This window comes from Ambystoma mexicanum, chromosome 10 (genome assembly GCF_040938575.1).
Source record: "Ambystoma mexicanum isolate Mex_15411 chromosome 10, UKY_AmexF1_1, whole genome shotgun sequence".
Classification (NCBI taxonomy): Eukaryota; Metazoa; Chordata; class Amphibia; order Caudata; family Ambystomatidae; genus Ambystoma; species Ambystoma mexicanum.
Genome location: NC_090932.1, coordinates 1,295,306,296 through 1,295,327,384, shown reverse-complemented (window position 1 = coordinate 1,295,327,384; position 21,089 = coordinate 1,295,306,296). Strand labels below are relative to the sequence as shown.

Below are 21,089 nucleotides of genomic sequence, written 5' to 3'. Positions count from 1 at the left end.
ATCGTGTCCCAATCTCGGGGAGGGGCGGAGAAAATGGAGGGGGGACAGAATGGGGAGGCGGAAGCTCTGTGAGAGAACACGACACAACCCAAGGGTCTGAGAACATTGTCCGCCAGGACTGACTGTGGAGGGCCAACTTGCCTCCCACTGGAATGCTGTGGATCTGACGTGGCCTGTCATTGTTTATTTGCCTCTGAGGCTGGGGTGTGGGAGGGGGACTGGAAGAACCCCTTGTGCGAAGTCTTTTGATGCTTCCGGCGGTGCTGGCTGGGAGACCGGTCTGGCTGCCTAGCCCTTTGGTCTTGGAAGCCCCGAAATCCTGCCAAATGTTTGGGTTCTACCCATACATGGTTGCCCTTGGCCAAAGCTTTTGGCTGCTGGCTTCGTTAAGATAGCCAGTGACTAGGCAGTTTGGGACTGGTTTTCTTTTTGTCAAGCTCCTCTTCCATGGTGGAGTGAAACAAATCTCCCCCTTCAAATGGTAGATCCAGAATTCTTTCCTGGGCATATGGGTTGAACCCTGAGGCCTTGAGTCAGGCCGTTCGTCTCATGTCCGTCGCAACGCATTTGGCCCTGCTTGCAGTATCAATATGAGTGACTGTGGCTTCCAAGAGGTCTTGTGCCACTATCTTGGCCTCCACCAATCCTGCCTTGAATGAAGCCTGCTTGTGGGCCGGAATGTCTGGGCTGTCTGCAATCTCACGCCATAGTCTTTGATTTGCTGCGGCGAGGATAGTGTTGGCATTTGCCTGCCTGAGGGGAAGCCCTGCGTTTGAATAGACCTTTTTTGCCATAGGCCTCAAGGACCGTCTCCTCCTTGCCCAGAAGCGCCAAAGTGGATGTGCTGGTGAAAGAAACCTGGGGTTTGGCATACAAGGAGCCTGCTGCGATTACGCACTAAAACGGCTGGGGGTGTACTGACAAGAGTAGTGTATCACCTTCTACCTGCCTAAACTTGGCATCCAGCTTTTTGTTCACTGGCTGTGTAGAATATGGCTTAGCCCAACTCTTTTTAGCCAGAGCTTCAACATTCTTTTGCAGAGGAATACCTGACCTGGAGTCTGCGTGGATGGTGAAAACTTCTTTTGAGGCTGTGAGATGCCCAGGTACTCTGCGAGACCAGTGATCCTATCCTGGAACACACTGATGATGAGGTGTCCTATTCTTCCTCGTCAGTGTCCTGCTGGTCACCCACTTCAGGAGGGTCCATGGGGTACGCCGGCGTTGGAGTGGCCAGAGAGGGTTGCACGCTGGCACCCACTCGGGTGGCCAGTGGGGCCATCGGGGGAGGGAGCAGGGTGCTTCCACTTGGAGTCCGTGGCTGTGCCGGCCCCTGCGCAGGTACTGGTTGCTGAGTGAGCATGGGAGGGATTATGTCCTGGTTAATGCCCTTTATGATGTTCCCCATTTGCGTCCAAATTTAAAGGGAAAGGCACATTTTACGGGAGAAAAGGGTCTCGTTCTGTCCCATGTGGCGCCAGACCACTCTGTATAAAGTATCTATCTTGGCTTCAAAAGTTCAATCACTCTTTTAATGTTCAATTATAGTTGCGTCGCTTGTCACATACGCTTCACAAACGCTTCACACACTGTTCTCTTCAGATTTCTTCATAAAATGTTGCTGCTTGCAACCTGGGTTCTAACACAGACCGGTCTGCTATCAGTCTCCCCAACTCACCGGCTGTGCGGACTTTGCTGGCGCTGCTTTGTTGTAGGAGCCAAGGACAGTACCATGGTGGCAAACGCTCCTCCCTGCCTTGGCTATTGACGCGGGAGATCCCCGGGTACTTCTGACACACAATGCAGGTTTCTTCAGCTTTAATTCCAGGTCTTATGTTGCTTATTCTCGAAGGCTCATGAAAGTGACGGTTTTCCTCTGAAAAGGTCAAGGGTACTTCCCTCCTTGTAACCTCTTTGGTCTTGCAGTCTTTCTCCTCGTATTAAACTGCCATCTTGGAACTGCTGCTTCCTTGTGTGCTTTGCCTTGCTCATTCAATGCCTTCTTCCTCCTCCTTCGCAGCCCCCTATCTTTGTACAATTGGGTCATGTTAAAAAGCTGCAGGTGTGTAATGATCAGTAATGATCAGTAATTGCCTCACCCTGCCTGTCCATTGTGCTGGGACATGTCAGGTATACGGCTCGGGTGTTAGTCCATTTTCTTTTGCAGTGAGCTGTCCCTGAGAAAGTGTTTGTGTCAGGAAAGGGGGATGGAGGGGGTTGAGTTCCTAAGTATCGTACCTGGTAGGATGGGAAAAAGGTGTTACAGGGAATGGGATACTGCGTCTCGCCATCCAGTGTCCAACTTTCACTCCCCGAAGACCCCTCATCCAGGTGACCCTCCCACGCTGGTCCACCCCCAGGAACTGGATCCAAAAGCGATGGCCATATCCTGGCCACCTGGATGACAGATCCCCAGGGACCAGTGGGTGAGATGCCTTGAGGTTTCTCACAGTATGCCTCAGAGAAAGTGCGTAAAAGTGTGCTTGTGTGTGCCATGCTGCACAGTATCTGCCTGAAGACGAATGTCCTGCTACCCCCTGATGTGGACATGCCACCCCCAGAGGATGTGGATGCAGCGCCTGTGGCAGAGGCAAATTCACACTTTGCCAGAGATGATGTGATGGATGGGGGATTGGCCCGCCAGGGACTGATAGACAATTTATTCGGACACTTTAACATGGCACAAGCCATGCACGACTGCGTGACACTCACCTCTATCAATAAACACGACAATGACACAATCAGAAGTGCCCTTGCATTGATGAAGCTTAACGGTTTTAATGTAATGAAGTGCCTCAACTATCCCCCTTACCCCCACCAACTTCCCAGCACACTATCCCCACTCCCGCCTCCCCCCCACCAACTCGCCAGCACACTAACCCCCATCCCACCTCCCCCCGCCAACTCCCCAGCATGGGCACTCATGGCAATTAGTGTCTCATATTCCATTACAACCGTGGCCTCTTTCCCCCCTGCCAGCGCCCAGTGATCTTAGGCACTGTGACTGACACCTCAGTGTGCCCTGCTGTGTCTCTGTAGAGGAGTAGTTGCACGCATTCTCCCTAACTCCCGCCCCTCATAGCCATCATACTGGAACAGCAGAAGATGGGTCCTATGTGAGACTCAATGTGTTATACCTATACCTCATTGAGTGTACGAGAGACGATATGCACTCAGACAACCGTATTGAATGTACCCTCGCACTGGAAGTGTAGATGAATGCCATATGGCAGGATGTCAGCATGCACCAGTGGACATCATGGAGCGCTGAGTGAAATCTGACAAGGGCAGAGAGATGTTATAAAGAAAGTATACGAAGCAATGCTGAAACAATATGAAAATACTTAAGAGTCACGATGTAACTGAAGCGCTAGGAGAAACATGTACTAAATGATAAAGTAATCATGAATACAAAAGAAGACAAAATAACTTGTTGACCAATAAGTGTAAATACGCAGTAACGCAAGATAGAAAAGATACATAAAAGCTCGCTATAGAGGACTTTATAACGTGGCAAGGATGGCCATAATTGGAAAATGGACACTGACTCGTGTAAACATTCAATTCAACTATCTCAGAAGCCTATTAGGGTGCAGATTCAGGAGATGCTGAAGAACAGCTTTGTTTGCAAAACAAAGAGGAGTCAATGTTGGCGGGGGATTAAGGATGCTATTTTTAAGGAATAGCTGCAAAGTACAAAGGGAGGTAGACAGATAAGCCATGGATGAGACATATTTCTCTTAGATTAAAGAAGAAGAAAATATCTGCAAGAGCCAAGTATTGGACAATTAAAAGTTTATAAAGTCTATACAAGGTAGAGTGAGCAAGTCTCCAGACTCCAAGAGGAGCAATACCACCCAGTAATAATTAAATCAAATAGCACTAAATAAGAGGCTGAAATCGCCATATTCGTGGTCTCTTCACATGTGACTCAGAAACCGAAAACAAGGGCTATTCATTAAGCCTCTAATGAAGATAATGATGTGCTTTCACTCCTTTGAATGTCCTAGAACAGTGAACAGGCTACAAGGTCAACTACAGATGGGAAACCTTGGCTCATGACTGGTCTGATGAGAGATGGACTGATTCGGAAAATAGGAAGTAATCTGACGTGATTCAACCACCTGGGTTTCGGTTTCCTTACGTGCTGCTATCCGAGCCGAAAGTCCAAGGTTGGATGAGAATGCCAACCAATCAGTGGGTCTATGGGACAAACTGCTAGACAATGTTGCATAGACCAATCCACTGCCATTTTGTTCGCTATTATCTGCATTAGAGGTTTTTTGAGTGTTGTTTTACAGATATGAGGCAGCCAATGAAGTACTAAACTGTATATATTCTATAAGTAGACACGTTCCCCTAACCTATCCCTCCTGCTATTAAGTGTTATGGTTTGCCATGTAGAAAGACATCATAGATGATGCATGTTGGGGTATAAGACCTCTAATCAAGTTTGTGTGTGAGGGTGCAAGCATCTGTCTGATGTTTGCCAGTTGACCCTGCTTTATTAAACTGAGAATAAAGTAGTAGTTTGCCATATTCCTTGAGTCTGTCCGGTTATTTGGTTTGAGATCTTTATTGGTAAATCCATCTAGCACAAGAGACGCTCTGTAGGATGGGTAGAGGTGGAAGGGGAGCTTGGCCCCTGCATCTGTTGGCGTGTCAACTCCTTTCCCTGGCAGATTGCCTCTGCCAGTGCAGAGACACCTTCAGTAATCTCCTTGACCCTCTGGGCGCGTATAGTGTCAGGGGGGGGCCATACTGGCAGATGTCTCGGCCCAGATCTTGGCGATGGCCCGCACAATCCTGTGGGTCGCCCCTTGGATGCTGTGCCATATGGCATGCAAGTGTTTGGGGTGCGTGTGCCCTATCGCCTCCATCTCCCTCCGTCTCTGTTCCATCTCATCAAGCCTCTGCAACACTGTGCTGTTAGTTGGTGTGTGCCGTATGGGAGGGGGGCTGTGCACTGTGCCAGGGCTGTCAGGGGAGCCATAGGATGAGGTGTCCACGTCCACCTCAGGTGTGTGAGCACGCTGCCGGCGATGAGGGCTCTCAGGTGTTGGGCTATGCTTCTGGCGGTGAGGGCACTCAGGTGTTGGGCTACGCTGCCGGCAGTGAGGGTGCTCAGGGATCTGTGGCCCTTCTGCATTTGGCGACACCCAGCTGATGTTCCCCCGTGTTTCCACAGTCACCCGGCCTGGAGGCGTGGCCTCTGTGTCAGACCCTCCAGCTGCAAGAGTGGGTGCAGTGGACCTTGCAGTGGTTTTGGTGGACTGTGGAGTGGACGTTGGCCTGGCCTTCCTGTGTTTCGATGTCTCACGGCGGGAGATCCACCTTGGCATGGGCTGACTGCACCTTTGTGGGGTGGAGGTGGTGGGGCGCACCTCGAGGGCATGGATGTGCCACTCCCAGATGGGCTTACCTCCTAGTCTTCATCTGATGCCTCTAGCGATGAGTGAGTTCCTGTAGGAGACATGGGAAATGTTGTCAGTTATCGTTCCCCCATGCGTGTTGGCATGCAATGCACATTTGCTGTGGCACAGGGTGGGGGCCCCACATATTTGGATAGATGGGCATTGTTGGTTGGGAGAGATTACATTTGGGTCCAGCATCATGGGGATGGTAGCAGTAATGCGTGTGACACATGACCAGTTGGTCTTCGGCCTGGGGGGGCAGGGTGTCAAGGCTGGGGCAGCTGATGTTTGGCATGCATGGTTGTGGTCATTCATGCCCCCACATCCCCTCCCAAGAAGGGGCCGGCACATGCTGGTGTGACAGTTGCACAGTTTCGTTGTTGCTCACGCACCACAGTCCAGCTGGCATAGGGTGCACCACCATGGGTGAGGTGTGCATGGCACTTGGATAGGTCAATTGCCACCATTTCCCCCTGCTGCATTGCACACGGGTTGCCTTGGTGCCCTGCCCCGTGGTGCTCTGGTGGGTGGCTGCTGTACCACCCCCTCACTCCACCCTGTTGGCACACCAAGCTACTGGGTCTGCTGACATGTGTCCCTGTCCACTGGGGCATCTTATGCTGGACTGTCATTTGTGCATGCATATGTGCTGGGGGGGAGGGGGTTGACTCACCTCCTGGCTGCTGGCACCCGCCTTCACACCTCCGATTCCCCCCATGTTGAGCACTGTGCTGCACTTTTCCTCGCAGGCAGTGAGGACCAGGGGCTACACAGTTCCTCCTCTGGTGGGAAGGGATTCCTGACGGTGTTATCACAGCAGCCCACGCACCCAAACCCTGAGGTAATTCCAGCATGTGCGACAGTCCTCCCCATCACTGGGGACGCTGGCCACAGCTGTCACTTTCTGGCTAACTGCATGCCAGATGGTTGTCCTGCGCTGTGCTGATGTTTTCCTTTGGCAAAGGCCATATAGCTCATAAGTGTGAGCAACAACCTCATCGTTAAGGACCACCAGCTCCCGCTCCCTGAACTGTGGTTTTCAGAGTTGATTTTCGGGCACCTTGCCTCTGATCCTCTCCTGAGACTTTCTGGCTTGTTCCCATGTCCATATGGCTGCAGGAAGTGGAAATATTTGATGGGTTGTGTTTTTCAAAATGGCCACTGCAATGCTTCCCATTCCGGCGATGATGCAATAGCAGTGGGGTCGGCGACAGTAGCGCTATTAGTGCCAAAGTTTCGGCGGTAGCCCTTATTTCGGTGCAATTTTCACTGGGCGCTAATGGCATTACTGCCAGAGTCGGGTGCGTGGTCACGCCAGGTTGTAATGCGGCACCAATTCCGCCCAATGACCCGTCGGTAACGCTACTTCTGCTCAGCGGAAATGACGACAGATTACTGCCAGACTTGTGATGAGCACCTTGGTCAATAAGGTTGGATCAGCTACTGTAAATATCAAATAGCAGAAAGCAATGCACATAAACAGACAAATCCACAGTCAAAGAAGACAACAAAGTTGTACTGGATATGAAACAGAGACCACAACAGAATGGTGGGAATGTAGGTGATTTGATAGGGCGGGGTGGGAGAGGTTATGAAAGTAATAGCATACCTACAATGTTCTGTATAACAGCAAATATGTTGTGCTGAACAGCATTAAAACATTTCAGATAAAGAGGTGTAGGTTCTTCTAGTTTACACATCTGACCTGACTTCCTTTGAACAAACACCTTTTTACAATGAGAAACATGCCAGGCTTTCTGTTTAGACTAGGGTCATTACAGATTTGCCGGTATCGTGGCAGTATTACCGCCAGGATACCGTCAAACTGTAATAACGTTACCGGCTGGTAATACCGGCATATAAAGAGGACAGGCGCCTGCAGTAAATCCCCATTCCATGGCCACGGGGGGATTTTGTTAGTATTACTGGCAACGGTATTACCGTGCTGATAATACCAGCTGTTTTTTGCCGGTATGGGTTGGATTTAACTCCTGCTCCTAGCTGGAGGTAAAAAACGTATAGTTTGCCGGTCTGCTGAAAGTGCCAGTAAACATCATTACCACCACTTTATTACCGGACCGTCAAACTTGTAATGACCCTAACAGCAATCTAATCTCCATTTGCTGGCTTTGCTCATGACCAAGTCAACTTTTCGGAAAAAAGGGACTCAAAGGCTTAGGTAAGTTGTGTGTGCCGTACAAAATGTCACTACTATCTTAAGTATACAAAACATCAGTTTGTATTGAAATATGTAATTTGTTCTTACATCCAAGTTGTCTTGAACTTCCTCCTCTTCTTCCTCACAGTCCAGTCCCTCGTGGGAGATCTCCATGCTGTTTTCCTGCACCACTTTGCCGTCCATTGCTATTGCTCTATCACTCTCTGTTGTGACCTTCACTTTCATGGTGTGAAATCCTGTGGTAACTGAGCCCACTTTCAAGTTGACAGGGTCCCCCTCAAACATTATGTCTGAACTGCTGCCTTCTTTAAAGCCTGACGGCTGGTAATCATCAGGGGTGACTGTGGTAGAAAATAAAAAGCTCTTGAAGAGACTATAAAGCACATAGATGGAAGAAGCATTAATATTCACACATACATTTCTTATTGGTAGTACACCAAATTGTTCCAGAACACATCTTACTACTACTGGAATCAGCAAAACACGATCTTGAAAGATTATTAATCGAATTCTCACAGAGCACCTCCCCATATATCTTTATTCTTCTTTAGCTGGAACGTGTTACTTACCAGTATGTGTCCATGCATTGCAAGAGAAGCTGTGTGTTGTTGGCCTCCTATGTGTGGCTATGTGGGATAAACAGAACACTCAAGACATCAATAGATAGTTCAACACCTTTATTTTATAAACTAAGCAGGTTGGATTTGAATGAATCCCAATTAGGGACCTGCGAGTGCCAGAAAAGTGGACACCTACACTAAATGTATCAGGATGGGGAAGTCAAAAGGTGTAAGGGTCAATCCAAAAGGATTTCTGGTCATGGTCTGGATTCTGAATTCTAAAACACAGTGGGCCTCATTCCGAGTATGGAGAAAGTCATGTTACTATTGGCGCCATGACTACCTGCCATACCGGTACCGTGTCCGGTTTGGTGAGATGGGGACTTACCGGTCCAGTCCGACCTTGGCGGGACCAGTAAGTCTCCATTCACCAAACCATTCCCCATTCCCATTTGAGCCCCCATAGGGCTCAGTGGGAAGAGGGAAGTAGCTAATAACGGTACTGCAATTTGTGGTACCGTTATTGGCTCTGATTTCCCTTAGCGGGTCCCTTCCTTAACGCCTGGTAAAACCAGGCGTTAAGGAAGGGACCCGCTAAGGGAACTCGTAGTAGGGCACAAAGGGATTACCGGCACCGATGTCATTAACGGTGCCCTACTCGGAATGAGGCCCAGTATCATGGTTACAATGCTGAGCCTGCTTCTTGGTTCAATTCACAGTTCGAGTTATATAGCACCCAACACCCTTTTGATGCCTCTTTTTTGGTTTCTTCTTTGCACAAAATTGTCCACCCTTGTGGACATGGGTAACCTCCTTGGCTTCCGGCGTAAATGCAGCACCCAACCATTAAGTATTGTCTCTCTTACTTTAGAAGGCTACCATGCCTGCAAGAATGTCTTCTCTCCTTGGTAGAGTGTTACCATGACCTAACCAGTAAGTAGGTCTTTCCCCTTGCTGGGTCATTGTGAGACAAGGAGGAAATACCAGCCTGGGATTGCCCTCCTGAACTACAACATTCAGCATGCTCTTGTTTTTCCTTCCTAATCTTGGGCTCATGCCAGGGTCTGAGATGTAGCCCTCAGAAGGCTTGCAGGAGTTTGTTCTCCCTTTAATCTAGCATCCACAGAATCTGAAATATAACCTGCAACATCTAGCATCCACAGGATCTGAAATATAACCTGCAACACCCTCTGTGTCTTCTGGCTACTTTTAACAGCGGAGTTGTAACTCTCAGTAGGTGTCTGGTACTCCACTCACTGGCTATCAAGCCCCACCTCCTACTTCGTGGATCACTGTCCAGACTGTATCATCTCCTGCTCTCCTCTTTGGTCTTCGAATTACTCTGATTAGCTAATTATCCCTGTAGTTGATGGTGCTCTGTCTTTTTTCCCTACATGGCTAGGACATGGGCCTTCCACAGCTGTCCATCCGCTCTATTAGGCGTTTCTTTTCTTTGAAGTACGGTATTGGGACTCAGTATTTCCCTTTTTTTTAAAAAAAACTTTATTTATTGAGCTTGACAATACACCAAGAAGCAGGCAACCACAGGATCCGGCAGTGAAAACATTAGTACATAGACAGTAGTAATAACAGAGACATCAACTAGGATCGACTTCAGACCGGTTAACAACATTGAAGTACAGTCTGTGGAATGAGCCCAAGTCCACACAAATAGTCTTTTAGAAGGGGGGGGGGCTCATGTGTTATCATCAGAGTCAGACGCTAGAGAGGCAAGATAGGACCAAAGCGGGAGCCAGATATTACTAGGTCTCGATGTCAGCGACTGCTGCCCCGCCCATGCTCCCTCGGTATCTGAGGCCCAAGTTACGGCTCAGAGCCATTGAGTGTGTGTGGGGGCCACAGGTCTGAGCCAGCAAAGCAAGATGCAGCGTACTGCCAAGAGCATACATAGGCCTGCCAGTTTCCTGAAATCCCAGCTGAGGTCGAGGAGATCATGAAGAGGCATAACAGCGGGAATGGGGCAATAGGGCAGTCTAGAATGTCAGATAACGTAGAGCAGACCCCACCCCAGAATCGGGAGAGGGACGGACAGGACCAAATCATATGCAGGTAGGAAGCATCCTCAGATCCCCATCTGGGGAATTTTGGGGGAGTGGTCATGTGACATATGATGGAGTCTAATCGGCGTGTAGTGGAACCTGTAGAGGTCCTTGAATTGGTTTAGCTTAAATCTGGAATTGAGCGATACAGCATGAATCCGAGAGCACATCTTTTTCCAGAGTTGATCAGTTATGTCGCTGCTCAGATCCTCACTCCAAAAGCACTTGAGTTTGTTGAATGGGGGGGGGGACATTGAGACTGTAATAGGGAGTATAGTCTGGAAACTACCCCACTGTGAGTAGTGATATCGAGGATTTCGTTAAGTATAGGGTCATCTGGGGGGACTACAGGGAAGTCTGGATATCTTTTCTTAAGAGAGCAGTGGAGACCAGAATATTGAAGCCATACAGATGATTTCTTGCGAAGGGGGACCGGCAGATTCACCCATTCAATGAAATTACCTTGGTCAAAGACATCACAGAGGGTTTCAAAGCCAGCCTCCGTCCACTGGAGTGTTACTGTCAGGGGGGATGGCGGGAGCCTCTAGTAGCATGTTCCAAAGAGGGAGGCCACCATGGAAGGGTTGAGGAAACCCAACAAGTTTCCATATTTTTGACAATGCCAATGATGTGGATCCCACGGTATCAAGGGAGTTCAAGCGGATCTGCTGGGGGGCAAAACCAGGGAGTGAATATCCCGACCCCCAACCACCAGTCATTTAAGCCTAACATGTGGGGGTGGGTTTATTTGATGAAACCAGTAAGAAGCGTATTGTGCTTGGGCTACCAGCCAGTAATACTAGAAGTTCGGGGCCCCAAAGCCGCCCCCGGACATGGGAGTAGCCAAAGTATGAGGTTTTAGCCGGACCGCCCCAGAGTGCCAGAGAAAGGTGTTGACTGTGTGGTTAAGTGTATGAAAATAAAATAACCAGGCCATACGGGGATATTATTAATTCGGTACAAAAGTTGGGGGAGCATGACCATTTTTAGTATACCAATTTTGCCCCCTGGGGAAACTGGGAGTTTAGCCCAACCCAGGCTCTTCCTGGTAAGTGTGTCAAGGTATTTTTGGTAATTAGCACCATAGATTAAGTCGGGCCGGCGCACAACCACCACTCTGAGAAAAGTGAACTCCATTTGCGCCCAAGAGAACCCGAGAGGATCTGGTGGGGGAACTGTAGCCTCGATAAGTGGAACAACGTAGATTTGGTGCAATTCCCTTTGAGACCCGACATCCGGCCCAACTGGATGATGTTGTTTAATATGGGAGCAAGATTGGTTGCAGGGGGACGAATGAAAAGCAAGGCGTTGTCAGCATATAAAGAGATAATGTCAGGAAGGCCAGTCAACCTCAGCCCCCGGTGTGAGTGCATTTGACAGATTCTATCTGCTAGTGGTTCCATGGCTATGGCAAAAATCAGGGGGGAAAAGGGGCAGCCTTGTCTCCTGCCCCTGGCTATGGAAATAGAGGTGAACACCTGTCCTCAGTGTGAACCCTGGCCACCGGTTTTGTGTAAAGAAGTTTGACACAGGATTGGAAATGGGGGCCGAAGTTACATTTCTCCATGACCTGCCATAGGTAGCCCCAGGAAACGGAATCAACGGCCTTTTGCATGTCGAGGGCTGCCGCCATTGCCTTTGTGCTCGGGTCAATACGGCTAATGATATTAAATAATCTGCGCAGATTAAGGGAAGTGGAGCACCCCGGAATTAAGCTGGCCGGGTCTGGGTGGATTATATAAATCATATATGGTGCCAATCTCAGTGCCAATACTTTAGCGAAGATCTTAACGTCACAGTTAATGAGAGGAAGGAGGTGATATGAACTGCATTGAGTAGGGGGTTTACGGGTTTAAGCAGAACTGAGATTATGGCCTCTCTAAGAGTGGGGGCGAGAACACCCAGCTCGCAGGCTTCCTCCCAGAGAGTGAGTAGATGGGGAACCAGACAAGACTTATATTGTTTATAAAATTTGACTGGTAGGCCGTCAGTACCCACCGCCTTACCAGAGGCCAGGGAGTCGATGGCCTTAGGGATATCATCCGTGGAAATAGGTATATCCAGGAAGTCTCTGGTCTCTCTGGTCTCTGCGGACTGGATGGACAGTGGGAGGCTATCAAGATAAGCGTCGATCTCAGCTATGGGGACACTATCAGTATTAGCATAAAGGGACTCATAGAAAGATTGGAATTCAGCATTACTAGCTAGTGACGATAGGGCCCAAGTGCCGTCGGTCTTCTCTATAGCCGGGATGTGGGGACAGCGGGATTCTTGCCAGTGGAGTCTAGCTAACATGCGACCAGGCCGTTCGACCTCGACATGTTTACGGGCAGTGTGAGGTTTATCAAGGAATTTCCTTTCACGTTCAGCATGGACGCGGAATGTGTCAAGTTCAACCCCAATGCTGGAGAGGGTATATGGGGAGTTTGATACAGCGTATTGGGACTCAAGCGTGTGAAGCAGAGACTCACTCCTGGCGATGTCCCTCTGAATCACCCACAGGATCCCAGATTCCTTAGTAATTTCCATGCTCGTATAAAGACCTTGAAGGATTCCCAAAGGGTAGCTTGCAGGTGGACCGACCATGTGTTAAGCTCAAAGTAATCGTCTATGGCAGTTTTAAGTTCGGATCAAAAGCGATGTCTAATTGGGTGTGTGGCTTCAGTTTCCATGAACGTATCCTATGGTAGCCAGTACCCCATCTAAGGGAGAACACCACTGGAGAATGATCCGAGAATGTCCTGGGAAGGATCGAAACCTGTGAAATGGTCCTAATAAGTATATCCGATACGAGTCAGCTATCAATCCTAGAGTGCGAGTCGTGGACCGAAGAGTAAAAAGTGTACATGCGAGAATTAGGGAGTAGTAACAGCCACGCATCGGTGACCGCTACCTGGGCCTGTATGTCAATGATAGCTTTAGCCGCTCTGGGGAGCTGACGGGGTCTGGAGCCCGATCTATCTAGATCTACATCAAGGATAGTATTAAAGTCCCCGCCCCATAGTATCGGAACCAGGGGGAAACCAGAGAGTAGTGTGGCTGTCATGGTGCATGCTCCAAAACCCCTGGAGCTGTTGGGCCATCCCAGTCCCTGCCAACCAGAAGGACTTGGCAGGCCCCAAGGAAGTGCCACAGAGTCTCATGGACTCAGTCCTGGCGTGCCAGGCTCATGAAATGGGCTGAATTTATGGAACTACTTAATCTGCCTGGTGAGGCTGAGCCTTCTGTTTAATCCAGAGTGTGGCAGAGGGACTATTTTTCCTGAGAGACAGGGTGTGGTAAAGGGACTACTTTACCTGGAACTACTTACAAGGCTATATAAGCCACACCCTGCAAGCAGAATACGCTTTGCGTTATTCTGTACTCCTGCAGCGTAACGCTCACTGTGTCTGCTCTGCCCTCGAGCTTCTTCAGCCACGCCCGTTAGTGCTTTCCATCCATCGGTGTCTGGAACAAGATAAGGAGAAGAACAGGAGTTACTACAGCGACAAGCCCTTACCTGCAATTCCGGTCATCGGTCTCATCTTCGGCTGGTTCTCTGATCGACGCCCCTGTTGGAAAAGGACTTCCACGCAGATTCCTGATACTCACCTGTGATTCTGCATTCCTCCGGGTTTCTTCGGAGCGGTCCTTCCATTCTTTATCTTGGGGCTGCGCCTGCAAAAGAGAACAGAAAACAGCAGGTTAGTCGCACACCATACAAACGAACATTTATGCTGTCATCCAGCGCCACTCATTCGCACCTATGCTCACCTGGAGGCAACCAGTTCAGCATCCGAGGAGGGCCGAATCTTCTCCCGGACGACGCACGAAACTGCATCTGCAAGAAAGACAAACACGTTTAAAGCCTTGGGACAATATGAGCATCTATACCAAGTTGTTATTGAGATAGAGACTCACCTGATTATCCAAGCATTCTGAAAAAACAGCAACAGCACTCTGGAACAGTGAAGTAACTGCACCCAGAGAAAGACAGAGCCTACCGCGCCCCTGCTGGAGGTCAAGCAGGACGGAGCGCCAACCTCACCAAACTCATAGGTGAGCAGGAGAGGAATCGGGCACCAGGGGGTGGCAGGTAGTGGGGCCAATCCAACCCACTCATAGCTAACTTCTTGTTTCAACATTACAGGCTAACGCCTTCTGGGGAGATAACAAGGGAGAGGACACCGCTATACCATCAAAACTACGCCAGTGCAGTTCCCGGTCATACGACTACGTGCTACGCCCCCGTGGAGACCAGGTGAGCGTGACAGTGGCCAACTGAGTATAGAACAGAGGGTCGTCTATGTTAGGACCATATGTGTTAAGGAGCACGATTTCCCTGTTCAGTAGGGTGCCAAAAACAAGGACATAGAGGCCCAGGAGGTCTACATGGAACACTTTATGTTGAAACTTAACACTCCTATGTATCAGGATCATTACTCTGCGATTCTGGGTAGCGTATTCAGTATAATATCTCTGTGGGCCCCAAGCCTTAGCAAATCTCATCGCGCCCTGGCTTACGGCGTGGGTTTCCTGCAAGAAAAGCACCTTAACATCATGATGCTCGACGTATAACTGTAATTTACGCATCTTCACATAATTACCTAGTCCCCTGATGTTCCAACTCATGCAGACTAGGTTATCCTCAGCCATTAGGATAGTTTACGAAAATGAGTAATCTGACACGTATTGCCTGAGGTTGGAGTCTCGTGTCATGGAGGAAGAAGATAGGTCTCATTCTTGGACTTGTACACCCCATTCGGCTGGCATGCACTACTACCTCACTGCCTGTCAAGCATTTTATAACATAACATTCCGCCCAGCCCTCCCCCGCCCCCAACCCTCTCCCGATCAGAAGGTTGAAAACCCAAAAACAGTTGAACAGTCCCAAAAGCAACAGCATCAGCGCCTGGGGGGGCGGCATGTAGGCCGAAAGAGGCGAAGACTCCCAACCGGGGACAGCTTAAACATATTTGTGGAGTACAGCTTAAGTGGCAAAAGAAACGTGCAGGCAAAGCCTACCAGCATAGTTATGTGGGGGCTTGGGGAAATGGTGAGCCGGTGAATAGCCGACTAACGCCAGTAGATCAGCAGACGCATGATCCAGTACACCACAATAGCCACCGTGTCATTACTAATGTACAATGCAACAAGACCAATTTACCAAAGCAAGACGGTCAACCAGGAAAATGTTCGTCTATAAATTTGGAGGCCTCCTCAGAGGTGGTATAGAAGAAAACCTGATTTGAATGTTCGATTCTGAGCTTAGCAGGGTACAACATTGAGTATTTAACTCCGATGTCCCAGAGTCTCCTTTTGGCAGCCAAGAAGGTCTTGCGTTCCTGCTCGACAGATACAGAAAAATCTGGATACAGGTGGATTCTGGAGGGGCCAATGAAGAGTTCCCCCTTAGCTCTCGCCGCTCGAAGCAGGGATGTCACGATCTCTATAGTTTAGGACCCTCGCAATTATGGAGCAAGGGGGAGCACCTGGCCTGGGTTTTCGCTGTTAGAGCACGGTGGGCACTCTCAATAGCAAATTGCGGGGAGAGCTTCGGGGAGTCTAGGAGCGTAAGCAAGTTGTTTGACAAAGTCCTCCACTGAATGATTGATTCTGTCCTCCGGGACCCCGATAATGCGGATATTGTTGCATCTAGAACGCGATTCAAGGTCTTGGTTTTTCTTGCTGACATCCTCCACTTGCCTAGCCAGCGCGGATACCTCAGTGCGGAGGGCCACTATGTCATCTTCGGTCGCCCCACCCTTGTCTCCACCTCCGCTAACCGGCCATCTGTCTTTTCCATGTGAGCTTTAATCGATGAGATGGTTACATTCATGTCGTCAAGTTTAGAGTGGAGGGCAGTAAACCCTTCCCGCATTTAATCCATCATCGTCTGTGATTTGCTGGGATCGGGAGGGAATGAAGGGGTGGGCAAACATGTTGGGTTTGAGGTTTTCGCAAACATGTTGATCGATCTCTGCTTTTTATTTGCTCCCTTTGTCATACCAACTGCGGATTATGCTATGCAGTTGAGAATGCCTGCAGGACCACAGCACCAAAACAGGAGAAACTGGGCCACTAGGACAAGAACTACCCCTGATAGGGGCCCACCGGCACTGATCAAGACCATGAATGAGCGAAGCCAGAAGAGTACATTGCTGCCTCTTACCCGCCTGTATGTGATCTACCAATACAGCCTCAAGTACAAAAGTGCAATGAATAAACTAGGATGAGGCTAGCAGAGCTGAACGGACCACTGCGGATAGATTGTGGCCTCCCACGTAGTTCAGAACAATGGATAAGGTCAATGTGGCAAGGCGTCAACCAATAATTTCAGGAATTTGTGTCAGGCAGCAACCAAAAGGGCTATCAGGATTCCAAGAGAGCAGACATGGCTCTCCGCTGGGCCACCTGCTAGCTCAGGAGGGGGAGAAGGAGTGAGTTTCCAGTGGGGGACACAGACAAGTCAAAATGAAGAGGCAGCACTGCCCAGGGCCCATCTGTATGGCAAAACAGAACAATATTCAGTTAGCACCCCACAGCCCATGGTCCACTGGGAGTGAAAGTAGCAGCCAGGGTTAGAGGAGGCACGCAACCTCACCGCTCCGCTCGCACCAATATGGAGAGGGCAAGGTCAGGCCGATGACGGGTATCACTGAAGCAAGCAGCACGCCTCCTCGGCACCCTTTCAGTGAAAGGGGAGGATCAGGGACACCAGGGGGGGCCACAAGCCAGTGGGGAAGGAACAGTGGCACGCGACTGGTGCTCCGGCATGCCGGGCTGTGGGCACAGTACCTGTAGCAGATGCTGGGGGCTGCCGATGCCTGGGTCCGCCGCTGGGTAAGTGCTGCAGGTGGTCCTGAGGCAGTCCCCGGGAGGTGAGGCTTGATTATAACGGGCTGCAGCAGAGCTCTCAGTCCACCAAATCCGGGGCCGCTGACACCAGCCCCCAGTCGGCAGTGTCGGGTGAAGTTCAATGTAGCGTCACAGGGAGTTAAGGACATCTCTGAGAGACAGCCGGGACCGGCTATCTGCCTCCAAGGATGTGCTGCCGCAGGCACACCGCCACTGAAGCGTGAGGGATTATTGTATCCAGCCCCACAGGGGCACCTCAATCGTCGGGGAGTAGTCTCCTGAGGCAGACAGGTGACAACATATGGCGCGCTGCTCAGAGGGGTGGCCCCTCCCCCAACAGGCACACAGATCCACGCCTCACGGTTTGCCACCAATCCGCCCGCCACGGATCTTGGTGTGTGCACCAAGCAGGGGACCAATCGGGCACACAAAGCAGCGTCTCCCGTCACTCCGGATTCAAGACGGGATGGCAATCGGCCAGGATGTGCATGATAGTGTCCCAAATCCTCTGGTAGATTTATTAGTGAAATCTGCAGTACTCTGACGCCAATTTCTGATAAAAGGATTTTCCCAAGGACGGAGCAAACGGCCATCACCATCAAGCGCAATGGCGCTTCCCGTATTTGCCATTTTGTGATTGGTTCTTGGCCCTCCACTCTTGCCACTGACCGGGGGTTTACAATCCTGGTGTGCAATCTTGAAGCCAGAAGAAAGAAGTTTCCTGATCACACTGCTCCACGCCACAATCCATTGTTAGGTTCTTGGCTGTCTCCAAAGGTACTGTGAGCATGTCTGAGTTGAGTGATGGGGAAAATATTGTCTGCAGGATCAGGGTCCACCCTGGTATGTAAGAGATTGAGTGAATGTTCCTCCTCTGATACACCGGCAAGTGCAGCACCAATCTGCGGAACATCAGCTTTGCTTTGGCATAGCATGGAGCAGAGATACAGAATCCTCTGTATCTGAAAGGTGTGCAGGTCCACCAACCCCTATGAAAATATCTATACTGTATGTGGGAGTATGGCTGCACCTCAACTCTGGTCATCTAAAACAGTGTGTAGTCAGACCCCTATTCCTAGCTCTATCTTTCAGGGTCAAAATGCGCAAGAAATGAATACCTCCTTCTAGGTAGCACACTACAGACTGCAGTCCCACCAGCCTTTCCAGATAGCTGATCCTATTTGTGTTGTCACACTTCCCTGCCCCACACAGTTATGAGTGCAGCCTAGAGTCAAAGGCACTGGGAAAGAGATGTTTTCCACAGAGGTTGGAGGGCTGTGAGAAATGGTTGAATAGGTAGGTCCCTGTGTGCTTCCGATGAGCATTCATGCGTCAATGTAATATAGTAAAACATATTTCTCGGACATGGCTACTGTTTAAGAGTAGTCCCTTGCCTTACTCTGGGGACATCTAGTGGTGTGACCAAACTGTCCAGGTCCCACCCCACTATAGTGGATGATGGGCCCTCAGGTGGTACATGGAGGATTCCTTGGTCACTTAGTATCCACCAAAGGGCAAGGGACATTCACAGGGACAAAAAGAACACTGAACTTTTAAGAGGCATCTAAGGAGCACCCTTAGTCAAGACAGGGCACCAAACCACTCATTTACAACACTCCTGGGGTTTTACTACCAATCATTCCCCCATTTTCAGACACCACCATAATAGTGATACTAGGCCTCATTATAATTTTTGTGGTATCTCTGCAGTAAATGTGCTGAGTTACCACCAAACTGTATTACCGTTACCGCTACCTGGTCTGGCAGTATTACGCCATATTACAAGTTGTGGTAGGCGGTGTAAGTCCCCATTTATTTTGAGTCTGTAGGACCCAATGGGGGATTTTGGGGGAATTACAACTGCAGTAATTCAGCTGGTGGTAATTCTGCCGAAATGTGGCAGAAAGTCAGCCGATTTAACTCCAGCTCATAGTTGGAGATGCATCCTCCAACCTTCTGCCAAACTCATAGTTGGGCGGTGAGGTAATGTGGCAGTTTACAGTAATACTGCTGCCTTTTTTCTACACTGCCCAACTTGTAATGAGGCCCAGTCCCTTCAAGAACGTTGGATTTTGAGTTACATAGCATATGCTGCACGATTAACAACTGTCCCGCATCAGAGCCGTCTCAGACTTCAAATGCCCTTCAGAAATTCTTGAGTGAGTTCACTGGCAAGCTCACATGGATTTAAGAGAACCTTAAAATCTCCCCTTAGACTTGCAAAGCAAGGTTGCGTAAGATTGCAGATTGCTCTGTCATTGCCAGCAGCTCAGGCTCTGCAAGCAGATCAGATAAAGGAAGGCAAAATGAGGAGAACCAATTAACCTACATGTCCCAGTGAGTTCAAACATAAAACACCATGAAATAGCATACCACAGGCCGTGCAGCTCCCTGCAAACTACGTCAAAGTTACAAGTCAATTTCAAGATGGTGGACCAGTAATTCGAAGCATTGTTCCAACCACTTCGACCTTCAATGAGCCCAGGGGCACCTATTAAGTTGAACCAATACAATCTCTTATTAACTTGCCAGCAACGGGGTAGATCCACACAGAGTGTCCAGGCCTATCAAACAAAGCTAATCCCATGTCCTAAAAATGTTCTGAAACAGGTGCAGGCCCTCACTGGGAAGCCAGCCCAGGAAGAGGGGCAACAGGGCTATATAAATCCAAGCATCAGTCAGACAGTGTAGGTGTTTGGAAAAAGAAGGAAGGAGCAAGACAGATTCCAATCACCGGAAAATTGGTTGAGAGGGGTGGCAAAGAAGAGTAAAGGAACTATGAAGGGGATAGAAAGTAAAAATCAAAAGCTAGAGTGAGGTGAACACCAGAAGTTGACAGGAGGAAATGATCAGGAAGTGTTAAAAGGTGAACATCAGGAATTAATAAGAAGTGCATACTAGGGAAGGAGAGGTGAAGAAGATCAGCATGTGAGAAAAAATGAACTTCACAAGATGTAAGAAGGGGAAGGTCAGGAAAAGGGAAACAAAGGTGACTACACAGAACGGGAAGCAGGTGACTACCAGGAGCAGGGCCTAGGGTAAGATCAGGTGGGTGAATACATCGACTAACAGGAGAAAGAAGGAGAATAAAAGGATGAGGAGGAATGCAAATATCAGGCATATGAGACAGGAGAAAATCAGGAACAGAAGAGTGATCTAAGTTTCATGTATATATTTAGCTGATGGGAGGAAAGACTGTAAAGGGGTGAAGATGGTGTGGAAGACAGGAGACAATTAGTGGTGTATATTTGGAGAGGGAGAGTCACCCAAAAGGACAAAGAAGAAATATCCAGAGAGATTGGGGAACTGAAGATGGAGAGTAAAGGAAAGTTTATTAGAACAGAATGATGAAGATTTCATTGAAGACATGATCAGAGAGACAGCAAGGACAAGGGGGGAGAACTGTAAACAGAAGATGATTGCAGAGACCAAAAGGACCACAAGGCTGACCATTGGCATGTGGCTTTCCCAAGTGGGCAGTGGCAGAGCTAGGGGAGTGTTATATGTCGGATGAGAGCAGACCACCTTAAAAAAGTTACAGCCTTAAGGGTCAGAAGGAAGGGACCCTCAGGGGTGAAGGAGGGAGGAAGAGAATGGGCTACTAGAGCCTTGGATTCAAAATCCTGCAGAATAAAGAAGAAGATCATAAACATGCATGGTTCTGTCTCATTTCTGGGCCTAAGCCTGAGCCGTTCGCAGAGCCTGTGCTGTCCTATTCATACTACATGGCCCAGCCGGAGGGGGCCACAACAACTGACAACAAAGGGAAAAGCGCCCTAAGTGCAATTATGCTGATCAAGAGGCATCAGAACAGGCTACTGCCGATCCCGGCCAATGAATAAAAGGCATTCCGCCTTCTGCCAATCCTGGCATAAGGAAAATAGGCATTCCGCTCTCAGCCGATCCCGGAAAGACAACATATTACACTGCAGTCTGCCATTCCACAGTTTGCATGACTGTCTGCCGTTCAGATGATCCCAGCTACAGATTGTATGGCATTCTGCCGCTTTCTGTAAGACATGCCAGTCTGCCATTCCGC

The 21,089-nt window shown here is 49.3% G+C and overlaps 1 protein-coding gene across 1 annotated transcript in view; it reads right to left on the bottom strand.

Moving 5' to 3' along the window:
- HORMAD2 (HORMA domain containing 2) overlaps positions 1–21,089 on the bottom strand; it is a 195,727-nt gene that overhangs the window by 81,188 nt on the left and 93,450 nt on the right. Inside the window, exon 2 of the mRNA XM_069620397.1 lies at positions 7,681–7,934. Within this exon, the coding sequence (XP_069476498.1) occupies positions 7,681–7,934 (254 nt within the window). The remainder of the gene's footprint in view (positions 1–7,680; positions 7,935–21,089) is intronic.